The sequence below is a fragment of the Hemiscyllium ocellatum genome, chromosome 19 (genome assembly GCF_020745735.1).
Source record: "Hemiscyllium ocellatum isolate sHemOce1 chromosome 19, sHemOce1.pat.X.cur, whole genome shotgun sequence".
Classification (NCBI taxonomy): domain Eukaryota; kingdom Metazoa; phylum Chordata; class Chondrichthyes; order Orectolobiformes; family Hemiscylliidae; genus Hemiscyllium; species Hemiscyllium ocellatum.
The window spans coordinates 57,562,154-57,582,758 of NC_083419.1; the positions used below are offsets into that span (position 1 = coordinate 57,562,154).

At 41.7% G+C, this 20,605-nt stretch overlaps 1 protein-coding gene across 3 annotated transcripts in view; it reads left to right on the forward strand.

Annotated features, from left to right (window-relative positions):
- Positions 1 to 221: 221 nt before the first annotated feature.
- LOC132824993 (A disintegrin and metalloproteinase with thrombospondin motifs 20-like) overlaps positions 222 to 20,605 on the forward strand; it is a 383,141-nt gene continuing 362,757 nt past the window's right edge. For all 3 annotated transcript variants that reach the window (XM_060839950.1, XM_060839951.1, XM_060839954.1), the window contains exons 1-2: positions 222 to 853; positions 1,128 to 1,471. In XM_060839950.1, coding sequence (XP_060695933.1) covers positions 763 to 853; positions 1,128 to 1,471 — 435 coding nt within the window. In that variant the 5' untranslated portion in view covers positions 222 to 762. The remainder of the gene's footprint in view (positions 854 to 1,127; positions 1,472 to 20,605) is intronic.

Below are 20,605 nucleotides of genomic sequence, written 5' to 3' on the forward strand. Positions count from 1 at the left end.
TAATGACACGTATCACGCCAAGTCTTTCATGTTGTCTTGCTGAGAATCGACTTTTTTGCATTCAGAGTGAGAGATTCATGTAGCTGATTATTACTTCAAAGGCGTCAGTACTGTAATTTACAACGATAAGCTCAGCTCCCTGTGCATTCGCTGCTGCTGGGGGAGCGTGCATATTTCGCTACGAGCGTGAACGGGATTGGAAGAACAGTTTGCACGGTCGGTGCTCCCAGCAGAAAGGACGGCTACCGGGCACAGTAAGGGCTCGGGGGTACTTTCAAGCGCGCACCCGGGCTCTGCGCTGCGGAAAACAAGGGTTAAATTCGCTGGAAGTGAGTTTCTGGTTGCAGAGGCGGATCGGTGAAGTTGCCAGCCAAAAAAAGGGGGCGGGTTCCGGCCCGTTTGATGTGCGGGGCTGGCCGAGAGAATGAATGGATGTGCGGGCGGCTGGCCCCATCCCCGCCGGGCTGCGGACAGAGTGAGAGCCGCTCGCTGAGGGGGCGGAGGGATGCACTAGGCACGGCGAGCTCTGTCTGCCTGAGCCCGCTGCTGCTGCTGCTGCCGAAATGAGTCCGTGTGGGCAATGGGCGCAATCGAGGTGGGGTTCGCAGCGCTGGATGTTACAGCAAAGAACCTCTACGTAAGCGACAAGGCTGCCCCTCCTGATCATCCCAGTGCTGCTGCTGCTGCTGCTGCGGGCAAATCGGAAGCCAGTGGGTTTTGTGTGTTGGACGGGAGAAGGTGCTGCAGACCCCGGGGGAAACCATGCAGCTGATGCTCTGGGTAAAAGGGCTGCTGAGTCAACTGCTTGTATTTATACCTCTTACTCGGGAATTGCGTTTACATCCTCAACAAGGTACTGTGGCTTTATGGTGGCAGGGTTTCTATTACTTTAGGATCCGAATGGGTGATGAGTTGTAATTAGATGTAGACACACACTTCTATCTATTTGAGAAACTTAAGGTGAATGTACTGAAGGTGTGTTTTATATTTAAGTTTGTTTTATTATTGTTTTGCACACTGGCTATTCACATTATTGTTAGCATAGGATGATGAGCTGGGGTTTGAGATTGCCTTAACTTGTTGACCTGAAAGTTGAACCTCACCAGCGTGTGTTAAACCCCTTACAGAGAGCTTCGTCAGGCAGCTGAGCTCCTATGAGATTACCTCCCCGAGGCGCCTCAACGATTTCGGCGAGGCTTTCCCGCACACCCATCACTTCAGGAGGAGGAAGCGGAGCCCGGACTCGGAACCCTGGGCCTCCCGGACTCACTACCAGCTCCACGCCTTCGGGCAGCTCTACCGACTCAACCTGAGTGCTCACTCGGACTTCATCGCCGCCACGTACCGGGTCAGACACTTGGGCAGAGCGGAGCCGGGGAGCCCCGACTCGGACCTGAAGCACTGTTTCTACCGCGGGCATGTCAACTCCGAGAGGCGGCACACCGTGGTGGTCAGCCTGTGCACTGGCATTGTGAGTATACCCAGGCTAGAAACCGGGGGGGGAGGCAGCCCCCCTTCCTGCCCACACCCCTCTCTCCACTCTGAGGGATTATTTCTATCAGTGTTTTCCTAGAGAAATGGAAGGGTGCAGGGGGATTATCTGGAGTTGGAGGGTGGGACACATTGAAAGAACTCAGCAAGTCTGACAGTGGGGTGAGAAAGCAGAGTTTCACTTCCTCCTTCAGAGCTGAAGGTTCCGCAAATGTCATTTGCAGAGCTCTTGAGGCTTGAACTCAGACCACCTGCTCCGGAGGTAGGGACCCTACCACTGCACCGCGACCTGGGCTCAGTCATGATGTCGCGATTTAATGTCCTTCTCAACTTAGACAGCACCCCGACTTGGCATCACTCCCTACTGAGGGATGGGGTGAGTTTGGAGCCCCGCTGCTCTTGGGGAGCCTGTTGTCGCTGTCACTGGGGCTGGTGTGTTCTCCGCTGTTTTAACTGGCAGAGGGGGGGAGAGCGCGGATTGAGCGGTTCAGCCAATGGGCCGATCAGTTCCAGCCCCTCCACACGGCCAGGCAGCCGGGGCTTGTCACTGAATCGGCGGCACCGCTTTTTTGTATTTTTTTTAAAAAAAAGATTGTCTCTTTCTGGCCGGCCTGTTTATAATCGCCAGAAAACAAATTTGACCGGCCATTTCCACAGTAATTACAGCAGTCAGATTCTCAGCCTTCTCAAATATCCCAGCGCCTGTTCTAAATTAAACATGTTATACGGTTTGGAAATATGCACCGCACTCAACAAATGGGAAAGGAGAGGACATTGGCCCAGTCCCAAGAGGCGATACTGGCAAGTGGGCTTGACCCAGTACATTTCTGTTCAATGGTCACAGCTAGTTCTAAGGATCAGTCGAGCAAGGGGCTCAGTGTGTTTGCTGCCAAGAGAGCTCAATTAGAGCTGTTTTCGAATCCCAGTTACATTCTTTCATTTGTTAATAAAGAAGAAATAGCTCTGGCAGGAGGTGGACTGAAAGAAACTTACTTGTCAGTGCTCACACATCCGATGTGAAGCATTGCGCTCAACTCTTTGGTTGCATTTGGCGGCTGGCAGGTCTCCCTTCTCCAGAGGGACATTGTAAAGGTCATTTTATCCAGATGTGCATCCCAGAGTTAGCAAACCTGAAGGAGCACAGGGAAACACAAACCCACAAATGGTCATATCTTATGCTTGGTGACGGAGCGTAGATACATTGAGTAATAAAACTATCAGTGTCTAAAGTACAGAAGGAATTAGATTCTCTACAGTGTGGAAACAGGCCTTTCAGCCCATACCAACCCTCTGAAGAGTAACCCACCCAGACCCATTTCCCTTAGGCACCTAACACTGTGGGTAATTTAGCATGGCCAATTGGCCTGACCATCTTTGTGACTGTGGGAGGAAACAGGAGCACCCAGAGGAAACCCACACAGACACAGGGAGAATGTGCAAACTCCACACAGACAGTCACCCGAGGCTGGAATCAAACCTGGAATCCTAGTGCTGTGAGGCAGCAGTGCTAACCATTGAGCCACCGTGCCATCACATCCTCCTCATCACTTTATACACTTCAATTAAATCTTTCTTCAGCCTAGCTTTCTTTGCCATTAAAGTTCTCTATTCCCGGCTCCATACATAACCCTCATTTGGGCATACTCGGCTGTGTTTCCTGCTTCAGTATTAGTGGTGGGGAGCAGCAGGGGACTGTTTGGGATTGGAAGATAGGGAGAATATAATCCGAAGTGCTTTGAGTGAGTTGGCCCACTTTCTCGTCCCTTATCTATATATTGACAGCTCAAGAAGGCAAGATCATTGTTGAGTTTCGGGATGCTATCCATGAGTGTTAACAGACAGTCAGAGGCATGAAACTAGAGAGTATCCAGTATCTGAGAGTTTTGTCCACCCCATAAATCTAAATTGGAAGCTTTACATTGGCTTTCGTGCCTCATTCATTTGGAGTGAGCATGAGAGAGATGCACATCTTTTCATTTTTGGCATCAGGGAGCAAGCAGTTCATCTGGGGAACAACTGTTGCTTACATACCTACACTTGTCTGTCTGCTAATGAACAGATAATCCACGTCAAACTTGTGAACTGTAGGAGTGAAGATCTTGCACCTGTGTGCCAACCATAAAGATTTTGAAAATAAGTTGCTGTGCTAGTTGTGTATAGTGCAGTTTGAGAATGTTATTGCTGTCACAGTTTGTTAACTAGCAGTGAAATTAGGAGCACAGGAATAGATCATCCATCCTTTTGGGTCAAAGCCCATTCCCACTCTCTTCTTTTATATCATGGCTGCTTACTCCATTCCCTCTTCTTTGTTCAGTATTCTGCAATACATTAGTCTAACCAAATTTATTCAACTCAAAGAAAATTTCAATGCACCCAGAATTCAAAGCATTTTGGGGACAGAGTTCCAGATTTCTTAACTCTCTATCTGAATAAGTGTGATCTATGATCACCCTTAAATGGTTTCGCTCTAATCTTTAAATTACGACCCTTGCCCTGATTTCACCTCATCAGAGGAAATATTCACTCTTTCAAATCTATTCATTATTTTAAATGGCTCAAGTAGATCAACATTCTAACTTTAAGAATGTAAGCCAACTCTATGCAGAATTTAACTCTTTACATTCCAATGTAATTCTGGTGAGTGGTGAGAAGTTGGAAGTGATGTGCCCTGAATGTTTCAGGTTCCTGTGAACACTTAACTGGGAGCTTACTATAAAGGATGTGGAAGCAAATATTGCTGCCCATTTGCACACACCATCTAAGGTTAGAAAGTTTCCTTTTCTCATTAATGTGTTTTTATTAAATTTGCTCCTGTAGCTAAATCCTTCTTCCTCATTATTCTGAACCTAGACAATCATTGTGAGCTCCCAGCTCCATGAATATACATGTTACTTCGCTGGCAAATACTGCACAATGATTGCAGGGCCTTCACTGATGTCAAGGATGTAACAAACATCACAGCTTGAGTTTGCTTCTACCCCTTGTGTGTCTGATTATGCTAAGATATTTGTTCTTTCGTGACAGAATTTGCTTCCCCTGCGCACCATCAGCAATGATCTTTTGCTTTAGAGACTGCCAATCATTCTTGTCAATAAGATTAAGTTTAAAGACCAACTTTGCAACATATGTTAAACTCAACAGCTTCCCAGTCAAAACGTGCATTGCAAGTTCAGCCTCTCTAGTGTAATGACTATTACGACACACAGCAAAGTGGTTTGGTGCCTAATTCTATTATTTTCCAACTCACTTATTGTGTGTCCTTGAGGGCTATTGATAACTGTGTATTCTTCTTCATTTAGAAGGCATAATTCTGTGGGCTCTTCTCAAGGCTTCTATTCATGCTAACCTATGATCATTAGGTCGGAGGTGTGGTGTGGTGCACTTGCAGTAATGTGCTGCTTTTTCCAGCTTTCTTCATCTTGGCTGCAAGGTATGAAATGGCTGAGGAAGTCTATTGAGTTTCTCCCTCAAATAATATCGCTTGAGCCTCATAAACTTTTGGAGGCATGGACTTCTTGCTGCAGAAAAGATCTGCAAGTACAGGTTATCCTCCAGAATCTATTATCTTATTGAATTTGAGCAGAATGGTAATTCCTGTAATGATCCTGAATTATGAATTTCAGTACATTGGCTCCCATGAGTGGCTTCATCTTAAACTCAATCGTGGCCTTAGCCAACATTTATGCACATACTCTTCCTGCAAGTGATGATGATGAGGAGAACAAAGCTGAAGAGAGCATTCTGTCTTTGCTTAGTTAGAATGTTTGCAGTCTGCTTTTTGATGTATTGTATCACATTTCACTTAAACCTCTTTGTAGACATAAGATACAATGAAGTACTTTTAAATGTAGTGAACATTATTGGATACAGCAGCAATCATTTTGTACATGGCAAGTCAGAATTCAGATGAACGAACTTGTGTTGTATTTTTAGTTTTGGTTAAAGGAAGCATATTGGCCTGGGGAGCTTGTAACTCCTGAAAAAGTACCAAAGGATCTTTAACATCCACCTGAATCCATTAAATGGGCAGAAGCTAGCTTGGTGTACAGTCTGATTTGCTAATCATCCAAATGGTAAAAGCAGTCCAAGCTGCGGTCAGGGATTCGATGCTGACTGGTGACTGGATCTTGACTCTCAGGATATGGACAGTTCCTTTGTTTTAACTGGCTTGGTCATCTACAAGGCTGTAGTGTCAAATTCAGAACCCAAGGCTGCTTTTTCTTTTCTTTGCACAGCTATTGTTACATCCACTTTTGAATCTATTGTTTCGAGTCATTTTGTATTTTCCAAACCGCCTCCTCTTTTCCCTCGATATCTCCTTGTTTAGTATCATCTGGCGGATTGACCGTTTTGCACTGAGCTTCAGAATCTGGTCATTTACGTACATGACACACCACATGGGTTCCAACAAACATCTCAATGAATGTTATACATCCATTCAATATTGAACCCTCTTACCCTGCCCTGGCATGCCTTGATTTCTTGTATTGTATTAACAATGAATAATGAACATCTGAAGCTGTCTCAGAAAACGTTTTCAAGTTGAGATAGATAATTAAGGGTTAATTTTAAGGGTTTCTCCAGTCTATCTTGTTTATCATTTCCTCAGTGAAGGTGAGGAAGTTGGTCAGGCAGAAATTTTCCCTTCTGAATCCCTGACAACTGCTTACGAGATTATTAACTACTGATCGATTCTATAATATTACAGACTGACTGTTCATTAGCACAGGACGTTTGAAAGGACTTTACAGTCAATTAACTAAGTTTGAAGTGTTGTACAGTTTAAGACGGTAAGACATAGGAACAGAAATTAGACCATTCAGCCTATCAAGTCTGTTCTGCTATTCAATCAACCCCATTGTCCTGCTTTCTCCCTATAACTCTTGGTCCCCTTTACAAGCAAGAACCTATCTCTCTCAATCTTAAATACATTCAATGACCCGGCCTCCACAGCCTTCTGTGGCAGTGAATTCCACAGATTCTCCACTCTCTGGTTGAAGAAGTTTCTCCTTATCTCTCTTCTAAAAGGCCTTCCCTTTACTCTAAGGCTGTGCCTTTGGGTCCTAGTCTCTCCTACGAATGGATGCCACAGTGATTTTCTCACAGCAAGCTTACACAAACAGGATTGTGATAATGATCAGGTGATTTGTTCCTCATTGCATCCGTTGAGGGATAATTGACCAGGACAACAAGGTAACACCCATGAGCTTTCTTGAGATAGTGCCATGAGACCTCCAATGCACCCTACAGCTAAGACAGGGTTTTGGCTTAAGTTTTCATTCACAAGATTGCACATCTGTTAGAGTAGTACCCAGCATTGACAGTGTTTTGCTTAATGTTGAATTCCTTATGTAACAATGAATAGAATCCCATTAGTCATCTTAATTGCGAGCTTTACTTTTATACAAATGTTTTCTGACCATTGCATAAAAGCACTTTAATCCCCTTGCAGTTCAGAAGTCTGCAATGATTGTCTATTTCAAGAATGCCTTGTTCTTTTTTTTAACTATTGCAAAAGTGAATAACTTTATATTTTGCCACATAATATGCCATAAAGAGAACAAAGAATAATACAGCACAGGGCAGGCCATTTGGCCGTCCAAGCCTGCACTGACACATTTTGCCCTTCAATACTAAAATTATCTTCACTTCCAGGATCCGTATCATTCTGTTGCCTTCCTATTTATGTATTTGTCCAGGTGCTTCTAGAATGCTGCTATTGTGTCTGCTTCCACCAGCTTTTCTGGCAGCTGGTCCCTAGACTCACCACCCTTTGTGTGACAAACCTGCCTTGCACATTTCAAACTCCAGCACCTTCCCCCTTCCCCCCCCCTCCCAGTAATTGACCCTTACACCCTGGGATAAAGCCTCATACTTTTCACTGTTTCCATGCCATGTGCCAACCTTTTGCCCACTCTCTCAACCTATCTATATCCGTCTGCATTTTCTTACCTTTTCACAGCATACATTCTATCTGTCCTGGTGTTGACTATAAATATAACTGCCATGCCTTAACTTCCCTCATCTAAGTCATACATCTAAATTGTAAAAAGCTGTGGCCTCAGTATCAACCCTTGGGACTCCACTTGTTACATTCTGCCATGTATACTCTCTTTTCTGTCAGCCTGCCTATCTTCTGTTCTTGCTACTATGTTCCTTCCCACACTGAGCTTTTACTTACTGCAACTAACTTTGGAACGCTTCCAAGTCAGGCACTGTATGTAAAGAGAGGAAGTTGATCTGTCAGCCTAGATTTAAACCATCTCCATCTGGCAGAAACTGGGCAGAGACATAACAGTTAAAATAACGCATCTTTTTCCAGCATGTGAGCAGGATATTGAGAAAAAGGAAACAAAGTCAGTTTTAAAACACCATTGCCATCCAGCTCTGAAGTCGGGATTGAAAGTTAAAAGGTCTGATAGAGGTTGTCAAAATTATGGGCAGGCAGAAGAAGTAGATAGAGAGAAGCTGTCTCCACTAGGAAAAGGAACATGAGTGAGAGCACACAGATTTAAAGTGATTTGTGAAAGAAGTAAAAGCAACATGAGAAAAATCTTTTTTTAAACCTCTGAGTAATTGGGGGTCTGGATACATTGCCTGCAAGTGAGGTGGAGGCAGTTATAATAGAGGAATTCAGGAGGGCCTTGGACAGTTATTTGATTAAAAGCAGTGTGTAAGGGAATGGGGGAGAAAACAGTAGATTTGTACTTGGTCATGATGTACATATGCCTAGCTGGTGCAGGCATGATGGGCTGAATCATCTCTTTCTGTGCCCTCAGACTTCTGTGATTGTGTGATCTGCGGTATGAAGCTGAGGCATAAAGGTGGGAGTAATTCATAACTCCGTGAAAGTGGGGTGACAGGTAGACAGGATGGTGATCTTTTGGCTTGCTTGCTTTCATCGGGTAGGGCACTGAGTATAGGAATTGGGAACATCCTATCTGTACAAAATATTCATAAGACGACATTTGGAATACTGCATGGAATTCTGGTTGTCCTACTATAGAAAAGATATCATTAAACTAGAAAGAGCACAGAAAAGATTTACTGGGATGCTACTTGGACTGGCAGGTTTGAGTTATAAGGAGAAGTTGGATAGGCCAGGACTGTTTTCCTTGGAGCACAGGAGACTGAGGGTTGACCTTATAGAAGTCTATTAAATCATGGGAAGTAGAGAGCCAACAGTTTTTTCCCATGGTAAATCTAGAGGGCATAGGTTTAAGATGGGAGAGGAGAGATACAAAAGGGTCCAGAGGGGCAATTTTTTCACCCAGAGACTAGTGAGTGTCTGGAAGGGGCTGCCAGAGATAGTGATGGAGGTGAATACAGTTTTGTATTTTAAGAAGCATTTAGACAAGTACATGGATGAGATAGGTATGGTGGGATATGGACCAAACACAGGCAAATGGGACTAGATTAATTGTGAAAATTGGGCAGCATGGACAAAATGGGCCAAAGGGCCTGTTTCAACACTATAAACCTGGCTGAGGCTGAGTTTTATATATTTTAGGTTCTCTCATGGGTATTCATCCAGAGAATCAAGAGTGTTCATCCAGGCATCTTAATATGCTTTGGGGCTTCCTTGTACTGACCTACGTCCCTTCCCACCGGTCATGACAGGTCTTCCTGATTACAGTCAAACAAGCCCCTACGATTGCTGCAGGCTGTTCCTATGGGTTGTAAATTTCCACTCCTGCTCACTGGCCTGGCTGTCAGTTTGGCCAGCTGTCAGCTGGGATGCTCCACTAGCCTTCTCAATGAGGCCCCTCTGTTAAGCTCAGCCTTTCTGAGTTTACTACTGTGTTCCTTCTGCCTTCCTCTTAATTAATATCAGAGCCAGCACTTCTAATCCATGACCTTCCACTGGAACTCAAAGCTGCTATTGACGAGCAGCTTTTGAGCAAATCAAACCATGAGAAAGAGCTGGACAGGATTTGGGAAGAGGCATCCAGGGGAGTGGAAGGCAGGGTTAACTGAAACAACCATCATGCAAAGTCAAACGATTTCCAGCATCCTCAGAATATAGCTTTTCAGTTCGTACAAAATTGCTTGAAGTTAACAAAATTGTAAGTACAGTAAAAGAAAAGGAACTGTGTTTCAGCATCTTTGCACTGAATGGTTCCTGTGTCAGTACCATCCCAGGAAGTTGGCTGAATGTCATGTATGCGTCATTACAACATAATGTCATTTTCTCCATCATTAATTCAAATGTCACCACCCGATTGTACAAGAAGGTGGAAAAGGCATCTTGGACTTTTGTGCTGTTTTAAATTCATTAAATGCAATGTAGTGAAGCAAAGAAGTAGTTTATGTTGCACTGTGGTGCATTTGGATGAGGCTCGTAGGTGGAAATACTTATAATCGTGTGTTGAATGACTCTATCATAAAGATCATGGAACAAGAGACTTTCACAGCATAACGTACGGGGGTGTTCTATCTGAAGGAGGCTGTGAACAGTTTTTTTTTCCCAGAATAAGGCAAGCTTAAGTAAGTAATGAATGTATTGATAGCACAGCTGTACTGAAGGAGGCAGGGATAAATTGTGGATGTACCAGCTGTATGTTAAGGGTTGAACAAAAGTTGAAGTAAGTCCTTTTGGAATGAACTTGATATATCAAGTAATCAATTAAAGTTTGGCACATGGCCACGGTGTTTGACAGGGATACGGTCCAAAGGCTGAGCTTTGTGAAGAATGCAGTAATGCCTTGCCTCTGAATAAACTGTGTAAAGTCAGATAGCAAAGCCAATAAGCATGAAAACATTAAACTTTATTTACATTTTCTTTCTTGTGAATAATTCTGAACTCTGCTTAAAAGAGCATATCCATGAACACAATAAAATAAGCAAAGTTTGTTTGAATGCAGAGTACACTGTTATTCAGTGTGATATTGTGAAGTTATGAGGGAGTCACTGGACTTTGGGTTGATACCAGTAGATTGGGTACTGGTTACCTTATGAATTGGGGAGATGGTGATATATTGGTAATGTCTTGAGTAATCAAAAGGCCTAGGCCAATGCACTGGAGACACAGGTTCAAGCCTCACGAATGTTAATTTTATTTAATAAATCTGAAGTGTAAAGTTATTTTCACTTATGGTGACCATGAAAACCATCAGGGATTGTTCTAAAAACCTAATGGAGTCACTATTATAATTCAAATTTGTTTCTTTAAGGCACAAAATCTGTCATGCTTTCCTGATCTTGTCTCCGTGTGACTTCAGACCCATTAAATGGCTCTCCTGAAATGGTCTAGCAAGCCACTCCATTCAAGGGCAATTGGGGATGGGCCACAACTGCTGGCCTTGCTAGTGATTCCCACATCCTAAGAAAGAATAAAGATAAAGAAGTTGTGTGGGCAGTGTTGTAAGACTGGTTATCATCACTGGGAGGAAGCATCCCTGGAAGTTTGACCACATGGCATTCTAATCTCGCAACGCATGTTCATATGATATCTTCAACACTTGATTTATAAAGGTTGTAGTTGGCTACCTTTGCCTGCAGTCTCCATCCCAGACACATGATCTCTCTTTCCCTCAATACTCAAACATTCCCAGGGTCTATCTTTCCTCTGGTTCACAGCTCCAACTACCTGTCTTCCCCCAACCACTTTCCATGTCCACTCTGACATCAGTATGGTTCAGTGGAGGGGCAGCTTCTAGAAACAATTATTTGAGACGGAATCAACAGTGATATGGATTTAAATTGATTTGCAAAAGCAGCAAAGGTGATATGATGTGCCAAGAATTATGGTGGAGATAGATTCAACTGAGGCGTTCAAGGGGGCATTAGACGCTTACTTGGATAAAAATAATGTGAGAGAGTATAAGAGGAAAAGCAGTGGATTGGCATTAGGTAATGATATTCATTCGAAGAGTTGGTCCACACACTATGAGCTGAATAGACTCAATCTTCAGCATAGGAGTTCTTTGATTCATTCCATTGGTTGTTCCCGGCATTCCATAATTCAGTCTGCTGGTTGTTCCCGGTGTTCCGTGATTCAGTTCCCGGTGTTCTGATGTTCTGTGATTCAGTCCACTGGGTGGTCCTTATGCTAAAGGATAACCGGAACTTTCTTCTTGCATCTGAGATTTCTCCATTGTCAGCCAGTGATTTAATGGAAGGCATGAGACCTGTGTTCCCTGAAAACTGTACAAGGGGTCAGCTATGCTGAAATCTGGAGCAAAATGCTACAAATTCATTGCAAAAAACAATATTCCTTTTACGTTGCAGACATATGTAGCCACAAAGCAAGAAACAAGAGGGGGCAAAGAAAAGTGAAAATTCTGATAGATAAGCAATGTTGTAAATTTTGAACAATGACATTTTCCACTTCCATTTTCATCAATGTCCAATAATTCACCCTCTAGTCTAAGACACTCCTGAGCAATCCGACAGAAACCAGAGTAAACTTGAGGATTATCTATTCACTAAAAACCTAATGAACCTGGATTTGACAAGAATGATCCCTGTCTGAACAACCTCCTGATCTTATTTAAGGGAGTGATATCTTCAGCGGGCTGTTGTGATGAAGTAGTTTGCTTGAGTGTCCAAGGCATCTGGCAAAATTTCACACAAAATGCTGTCAAGTTGCAGGATAAATCTTAGGGCTTGAGAGGTTGATAGAAGTGTAGAATACAATGAAAACTTTTTACTGGAGTAACATTAGGAGTGGGGAGGTGGGGTGGTGGGGAAAGTAGGGAAACAGTGAGTTAGATTCACACAGAGTCACTTTTGGATTCTACAAGATTTCCAACCTGTGCTGGATTCAATGCAATTTGGACAAATTGATTTAAAGGGTGGGTTCAGCAAAATTAAGTAGGAAAAAATGTCAGTGGGCAGAATAATGATAAATAAATGGAAATTCAAATTAGTATAGACAAGAAAAAAAAGGGAGAATTGTTGCATTTCAGTCTAACTGAAATAATGAAAACTGTGGTTGAATGAGAGGCAGTAAACTTTAGTAGATTTTAACACAATATTTCAAACCACTGAACAGAAGGAATCATTAACGAGAACTGATTTTGAAATCTAGAATCAAAACAGTGGCATCTGTGGCAAACTCTAAACTATTCAGCAAGTTGTAGAGATTTCCAAACACCAAAGGGAAAAACAACCAGATTGATACCCTGATGTCAAGAGGGCTCAGTTAACAGAGAAACTTGCACTTTTATTCTCGATAAGAGGCATCTTAAAGGTGATTTCACTGAAGGGGTTAAGTTAGCGAAGGATACGTGAAAGCTAAATCTGGAAGCGTCAAATCAAATCAAATCAGGAGAGTAGCATAAGAAATTGCATGTTCAAATAAGATAAAAGTTTGGGATTGATATCAGGAAGTTCTTAGACTCAAGAGTGGTCAGCACATGGCAGGATCTTTCCGTTAGTGGAGATGGAGCAGTAAATCTTTTCGCACTTGTAATTTTTATCTGATAATGCACCTGTGAAGTTCCTTTGAATATTTCAGTGCTGAAAGAGCACTAAATATTTTTAATTAATCTGTTCAATTGCTTACATCTCTGAACAGGTGAGACTTAGACACAAGCATCCGGACTCAGGGGTAATGGCATTTCAACTTCATCACAAAAGATGAAGATGCTGTAGAAATAAGTTAACTTGCCAATAGCTGAGTGAACTGACATCACCTTCATGTTATAGACAGTGTAACTGCAGTATTGATTATCAGCAATAAACAATCAGATTAAGTGAACTCCTTTTGGACTGCAAGATCTCTGGGAGATGGCATAGTATCTGTGAGTCACATGCCATTTGTTTCTTGAGGCAATGATGAAATCATCTGATGTTTGTTGGCAGATCAATATTCACTCGGAAAGCTGGGAGAATCCTCCTGCTACTAGTGCCATTACATCTTTAACGCCCATCTGATTGGAGAGACATAACTCAATTTGACATCTCATTTGAAAGCAGCAAATCTGACTGTACTGTACTTCTTCAATACTGCAATAGGGTGACAGCTTTGACTTATGTTCTCTAGAGTTGATAAAGATACAAAAACATTTCCAGAACAGTGAGTTTACCATTATACAAATCTCCAGACTCAAGGCGTGAAGTTGCGATACCAATATCCTTCACCCTCATTTCAAAACGATTCTTTCTTTGTGTGTGGAGTTTCCTTTAGTCCTTGTTGGTTTGCTATTGTAAAAAAGAGTACAGTATCTTTGAACCAATGCTCATGTTTACCACTCATTAAGTGGTCATTTTCTGCTTCAGTTTATTTTGGTAAAGAAGAAATCCATTTTCCTTAGCTTACTTGCAATTCTCTTACAATTCATAGCACTATTTGCTAGTATTACCTTAACCTTAAACCCTGACATGAGGAACTGGAGGAAGGACGGGCCACTTTAAGTGGTCAGAGAATTTCTTGAATGTTTGAAGCTAATCAAACACAAACATTGATTAACATTGGTTTCATCTGGTGCCAAACTGATAGTAAAAACCCGAGGATATGAAACATTATGTCATTAAAGTCATATCATTTATAATATCTTTTGATTGATTTACATTGTGTATGAAAAGGAAAAAAAAAGCCTCAAATTTGTATCTGCAGGGATACTGATATAATTTAATAATGGAAAGTTAACTAGATGTCAAGTGGATGAATTGATTTATCAAGTGCCAAATTGAATGACATCCAAGTGGTTAATTGTATGCTAATATTTAATTGATTGCAAGTGATGGACATTAAATGGGGATTCACTTGAAATCCTAATAAGACACAGATATAGTTGTTAGTTTGGAGGTCCGTGTGTAATCCATAATTGTATTAGTAAACATATATAAAACTGTTTAAAGATAGTTTCACTACTTCATCTGATTCTTCTGGACTTAAATGTTGGTCAGGGTATAAAGGGTGTATCTAATATTGTCAGAAATTATTTGCAACCTTGTTGAACTAGGATGTGATAGGCAGAATGCAATATGAATCAATCTGTGTTCTATTCATTGAAACAGTGACTTGTGATACAATTATGTTCAGAAAAATTGACCTCATCTTTTAGGTTTGGGTGTGTTCAGTAATTCCTTCACGCGTAGGTCTTTACTTGTCCTCACATGTGAGAAAAGAAATAGAGTTGCATGCAATAGTTTTTAAAGATGTAAAGTACAGTGATGGTAGGTCAGTATTTGGACCAAGAATTTAACTGAAATGCACCAAGGTCCATGATCTGCCCCACTGCTTAGAAATCAATAACATGGAACAAAGCTCCATCAAAAGTAATTAATGATATATTGATTGACCCTTTTGGAATAAATTTCTGGTGCATATCTGGGCTGAGAAGTGGCAGATGTGGTTTAATTTTGGGAAAGCAAATTTTAGCAGGACATATACAGTTAATGGTCAGGTCCTTGGGAGTGTTGCTGAACAAGGAGACCTTGGAGTGCAGGTTCATAGCTTCTTGAAAGTGGAGTCGCTGGTAGAGAGGATAGTGAAGAAGGCGTTTGGTATGCTTTCCTTTATTGGTCAGAGTATTGAGTACAGGAGTTGGGAGGTCATGTTGCGGCTGTACAGAACATTGCTTCGGCCACTGTTGGAATATTGCGTGCAATTCTGGTCCCCTTCCTATTGGAAAGATGTTGTGAAACTTGAAAGGATTCAGAAAAGATTTACAAGGATGTTGCCAAGTTGGAGAGTTTGAGCTTTAGGGAGAGGCTGAACAGGCTGGGGCTGTTTTCCCTGGAGCGTTGAAGGCTGAGGGGTGACCTTATAGAGGTTTACAAATTCATGGGGGTGTTGATAGGATAAATAGACAGTCTTTTCCCAGGTGTCGGGGAGTCCAGAACTAGAGGGCATAGGTTTAGGGTGAGAGGTGAAAGATATAAAAGAGACCTAAGGGGCAACGTTTTCACGCAGAGGGTGGTACGTGTATGGAAGGAGCTGCCAGAGGAAGTGGTGGAGGCTGGTACAATGTCAACATTTAAAAAGTATTTGGATGGGTATATGAATAGGAAGGGTTTGGAGGGATATGGGCCATGTGCTGGCAGGTGGGACTAGATTGGGTTGGGATATCTGGTCGGCATGGACAGGTTGGACCGAAGGGTCTGTTTCCGTGCTGTACATCTCTATGACTCTGAGAAGGTAACTGAATGTAGTGTGTGTGCTGGCAGGTCTGCAGCTGTGCTGCAGGTTCACTCACGTCTGTGAGATTTAACCGATCTCAGGTAGTACAGTAATGATAATCAGATTACTCATGTAAACCCAGTCTCTAACTGCTATCACATGCTGATGTTGAGGTGGTTCTGCTGGGGAAAAAGGGTCTTCTCCCATCTCCTTCTGGAACAAGGATTTGCACAAGAAGTGTGAAAAGAAATGCCAAGTTTTTAGAACATACAAAAGTACAGCACAGAACAGGCCCTTTGGCCCAAAATGTTGTGCTGACGATTAATCCTAATGCAAAATAAAATAACTTAACCTACGCACCCTACAGTTCACTGCTATCCATGTGTATGTCCAGCAGATGCTTAAATGTCCCTAATGATTCTGCTTCCACCACCACAGCTGGCAATGCATTCCATGCGTTCACAACTCTCTGTGTAAAAAACCTTCCTCTGGCGATTCGTCTATACCTTTCTTCTAATATCTTAAAACTATGATCCCTCGCGTCAGTCAGTCCTGCCCTGGTGAAAAGTCTCTTGCCTATTTACTCTATCCATGCCTCTCATTATCTTGTTTCCCTCTCTTCCTCCTCCTTTCCAGAGAGAAAAGTTCAAGCTTGGTCAACCTTTCTTCAAAAGGCAAGCCCTCCAGTCCAGGCAGCATCCTGGTAAATCTTCTTTGCACCTTCTCCAAAGCCTCTCTATCTTTCCTATAGCAGAGTGACCAGAACTGGACACAATATTCCAAGTATGGGACTTGTAGAGCTGTAGCAAAACCTCATGGCTCTTAAACTCGATCCCCCGCTAATGAAAGCCAAAACACCATGTGCTTTTTTAACAACCCCATCCACTTGAATGGCAACTTTGAGGGATCTATATACTTGAACACCAAGATCCCTCTATTCCTCCACACTGCCAAGAATCCTGTCTTTAATCCTATATTCAGCATTCGAGTTTGACCTTCCAAAATGCATCACTTCGCATTTATCCAGGTTGAATTCCATCTGCCATTTCTCAGCCCAGCTCTGCATCCTGTCAATGTCGCACTGCAGCCTGCAATAGCCCTATATACTATCATCAGCACCTCCAACCTTTGTGACATCTGCAAATTTACTAACCCACCCCTCGACCTCCTCATCCAAGTCATTTATAAAAACTACAAAGAGCAGAGGCCCAAGAACAGAGCCCTGCGGGAACCCACTCAACACTGACCTCCAGGCAGAATACTTTCCATCTACAACCACATGTCTGCCTTATGCCTTATGTCTGCCAACCAATTCTGAATCCAAATAGCCAACTCTCCCTGCATCCCATATTTCCTGACTTTATGAATGAGCCTCCCATGGGGAACCTTATCAAATGCCTTGCCTGAGGTCCATATACACCACATCCACTGCTCGACCTTCGTCCACCTGTCTTGTCACCTCCACAGCAGATAACACAACATTATGTGCTCAATGACTTACCGAAGCTAATATTGATTTCTGCTGAAGCACCAGCAACTTAGTGCAAGGCACCCATTCGTCTGTCTGTAACTTGTTGATTTTCCATGACTAAGTGTTGCAGACCAAAATATTCTAGGCCCAGAAATACATCTTGAGGGAGTGGTTGATGTGGTTTCAGGCCCTCTCATTTGTGTACACTGAAGTGCTGGAAGCAAGGTAAAATCCCTCTTGCTATAGGGATCTTTCATACCATGTAAATGTTGATGCAGTCTGCATTTTAAATGGATGAGGCACTCTGGAATGCTATGGAAATAGGTAGAATGTATTCTTTCAGACAGTTATCAGTCTCTGGAATTCTGTTCCATGGACAGCAGCGGAGGTTAAATATTCATCTAACTCAGCTTTGAAAATATCAGATTGTTATCTACAAAGGAGTCACAGATTAGGGGATGGTCAAGTGGAGGTAAGGCCACAATCACCTCAACAATCATCTTACTGAATAATAAAGTAGTCTCGATAGGCTGAATGGCCTTCTTCTATGTCTTATAATCATATGACCTAATGTACTTAACCTAATTAATAAATATTGTACTATGTGGCATTTAGATTGCACTGTAATATCCTTTTTTAAAAATTTTATGAAAAAAGTATATTTTTGCATTAAAGAATGTAAATATCCACCTTTTGGGCTAGGAAGTGAGTGAAAAAGAATTAACAAGGTTCTCAGAGAGAAAAACATTCAGAGTACTGGTAAGGAGGAAGTAGCTGTGTGGATGGTATTGACTATAATGATGGAGTCCATTAGCTCATAGTTGTAGGAGCTGAAATTGGATGGAAGGAGAGAGTGTTTTGCGGAGATGACTAGTAGTTGGACTTCAAGAAGCTTCTGGAGCAGTAGGTTGTTATGAGAGGCAGGAGTAATGTGGTACTACTACCAGATCAAGTGATGGAAGGTGAGAACACTTCAGTGTTATGTCTACTCCAGTCTTGCTCCTTGTGGCCTTGAAGGTGTTAAAAGGGCAACCTAGAGGGAACAGCCATAATGGAAGGGAATAAGTGTTTTGCTGAATGAAGGCAACAAAATCTGGGGTTGTGGGTTAAGGAATTTAACAACTGTAGAAGTATTGTGTTGAGTGAAGGCCAAAGGTGGTCAAGAGTTTGACAGATAAGAATAAGCAATTTATATGCAGTTCAAAGGGAATAATGCTGGTGAGGGTTAGTAGGACATGGCCGGCAGTGACCTTGTCAATTTTTGAAGTCATAGAAGATGGCAAAGTGAAGGGGTGCGAATTTGGGTTCGTAGTAATGTATATCTCTATACCTTGTAAAAACAAATAATCTCAATGGGTTTTGCCTTCTGACATCAGAGATTACAGTTTAATTTGCAGCTCTAAATTCCTTTGCAGTGTTCCCACATTGATGTTGTGAAGCCTTGCTATTTTTCTTTTATGGTACAAATAACTGTCTGATGCAGCTATCTAAATAACTGCATTGTGACTTTGGCTCTTTTCCCAAATATTGCAGGGAGAGGAAATGGCAGATATTCAGGGAGAAGTATGGATGTAGATGAAGTCATATGGTGGTTTTAATGTGCACTTGTACCACATAGTGGCATAAAACTAATACAACACCATGGCTCCTCTAACTCACCATGGGCTGCTAATAATTTTGTGCGGGAATATTTAAATAATGCAAAAAGAATTGAGCTTGTGAGTAATGTACTTTTGGCTGAATCTCCAATTTTGTAATTTGTGTCTGATTCATTTGGTTTTACTGAGTGGTTGGGGGTCAGATGAATAATATTTGTCAATATCCTATTTTAAGCAAGAAAAATAGTTTCTTCTAACATTATCAGAGCTTCTCATACAATTCAATTAATATATGAGCAGTTTGTTATTCAGTTTTTTAAATCTCAAACTGAACTATTTTTTTAAGAGCTCTCTGAGAATTTAGGAATATATTTGTTATTCCTGTGCAAATACATTTATTGTAATGAAATAAACTTTAGTCTGTTTTATTCCTACCTTTTTTAGATTTTGGACAGTTCAGCATTACTCATCATGTTATCTGTTGGACTAAATAAACTTGCATTTGTTTAAATGCTACATCTTAGATTTTTAGATGGTTCATGATTATTCCTAAGGTTGTTCTGGATAAAATAGACTTTTAATATTTTTCAATGCTATCTTTTAGATTTTTGGGTGGTTTTAACAATATCCATGATGTTACATTTTGGTAGCCTTTGTTGGACAAAGGCATGATTTAGCAATTTAAGCTTTTACATTGCTTTTGTCAAACTGATAAACAATGAGGGAGAAAACTGAACAATGTCTAACATCGCACTGAACAGAAAGGAAAGCAAAGTTGGTTTGTTTGAAAACCTGCAGGATAATTGGAGTGGCTGTATCACTACTTTGTTCTTAGAATCGACATGTGGGCATGACCATGATGACAATACAGCAAGACATCTGGGTGATAGTGGGAGTGGAACCAAAATATTGTGAAGTGATGTGAAGTGACAGATTGGGAGCGGAAATGCTGATGCCAGTTCTTTTGACATCCCTGTGAGCTTACCTTTTGAAGTTTGTTGAAGAATTCTTCCAAATAAAACATTATCCCAACTGTAAGTGAAATGTTGAGGTTACATAGTTTCCAAGATGGCAAATGTATTTTCATTTTGCCTGGAGCTTCTACAACAGTATTTAAATTTACCTTTTTTGACTGTGTGTGTGTGTGTGTGTATAGTACATCTTTTTAAAAACTCATCGATTGAATTAAAAGCCTTGGATTTTGGGTTGAGAGAGAAGGAATTAGAAATGAGTTGGCACACTTAAAAATGTTTAAGTCAGTGGATTGAAAAATAGATAAGAATGTACAAAGGGATGTCCAATAGGTGGAATTAACAGACCTGGAAGGGTCTGTCCAATAGGTAATTTACATGAACATTTAAAATTTGTAATTAGGAACAAAAAGGGGACAAAACTTCTCATCATGGATATTGTTGGATTAGAGATGTAAATCTCAAATTTTAAGAGGAGGAATGAACCCCCACCATCTATATCATAGACAACATGAAAATGAAATCTTGAAACACTTTGCAAAAATTGACCCACAATGCGAACACTCAATGTAGCCAACTTGCTGCCATTGAAACCTGCATTATCTTGGGAAGACTTGTCCAAATACAAAGTATTAGACATTGATGTAATGTCTGCCAAATGCCTGCTCTGAAGAGCTACTGTGGTGATATCCTGGGGCTGAATTGATTTGACCTCTTACCAGGTATTGTGCGAGGTATAACTCCAACTCTTAGTGTAGTCCTCCTTCCACATCTCTCCTTCCACATTCTCCTATGCAGTCCCATTGATTCTAGTTTTTCTAGGGTTCTTATTTCATATTTTGTTAAATGCTGCCTTTATATGAGGGGTGGTCATTACCACTTCACCTCTGGAATTCAGCTTTTTTGTCCATGTTTGAACCACAGCTGTAATGGTGTTAAGAGCTGAACACCCTTGTGGAACCCAAACTGTGCACCAGAGAGTAGGTTATTCCTTTGCATGTGC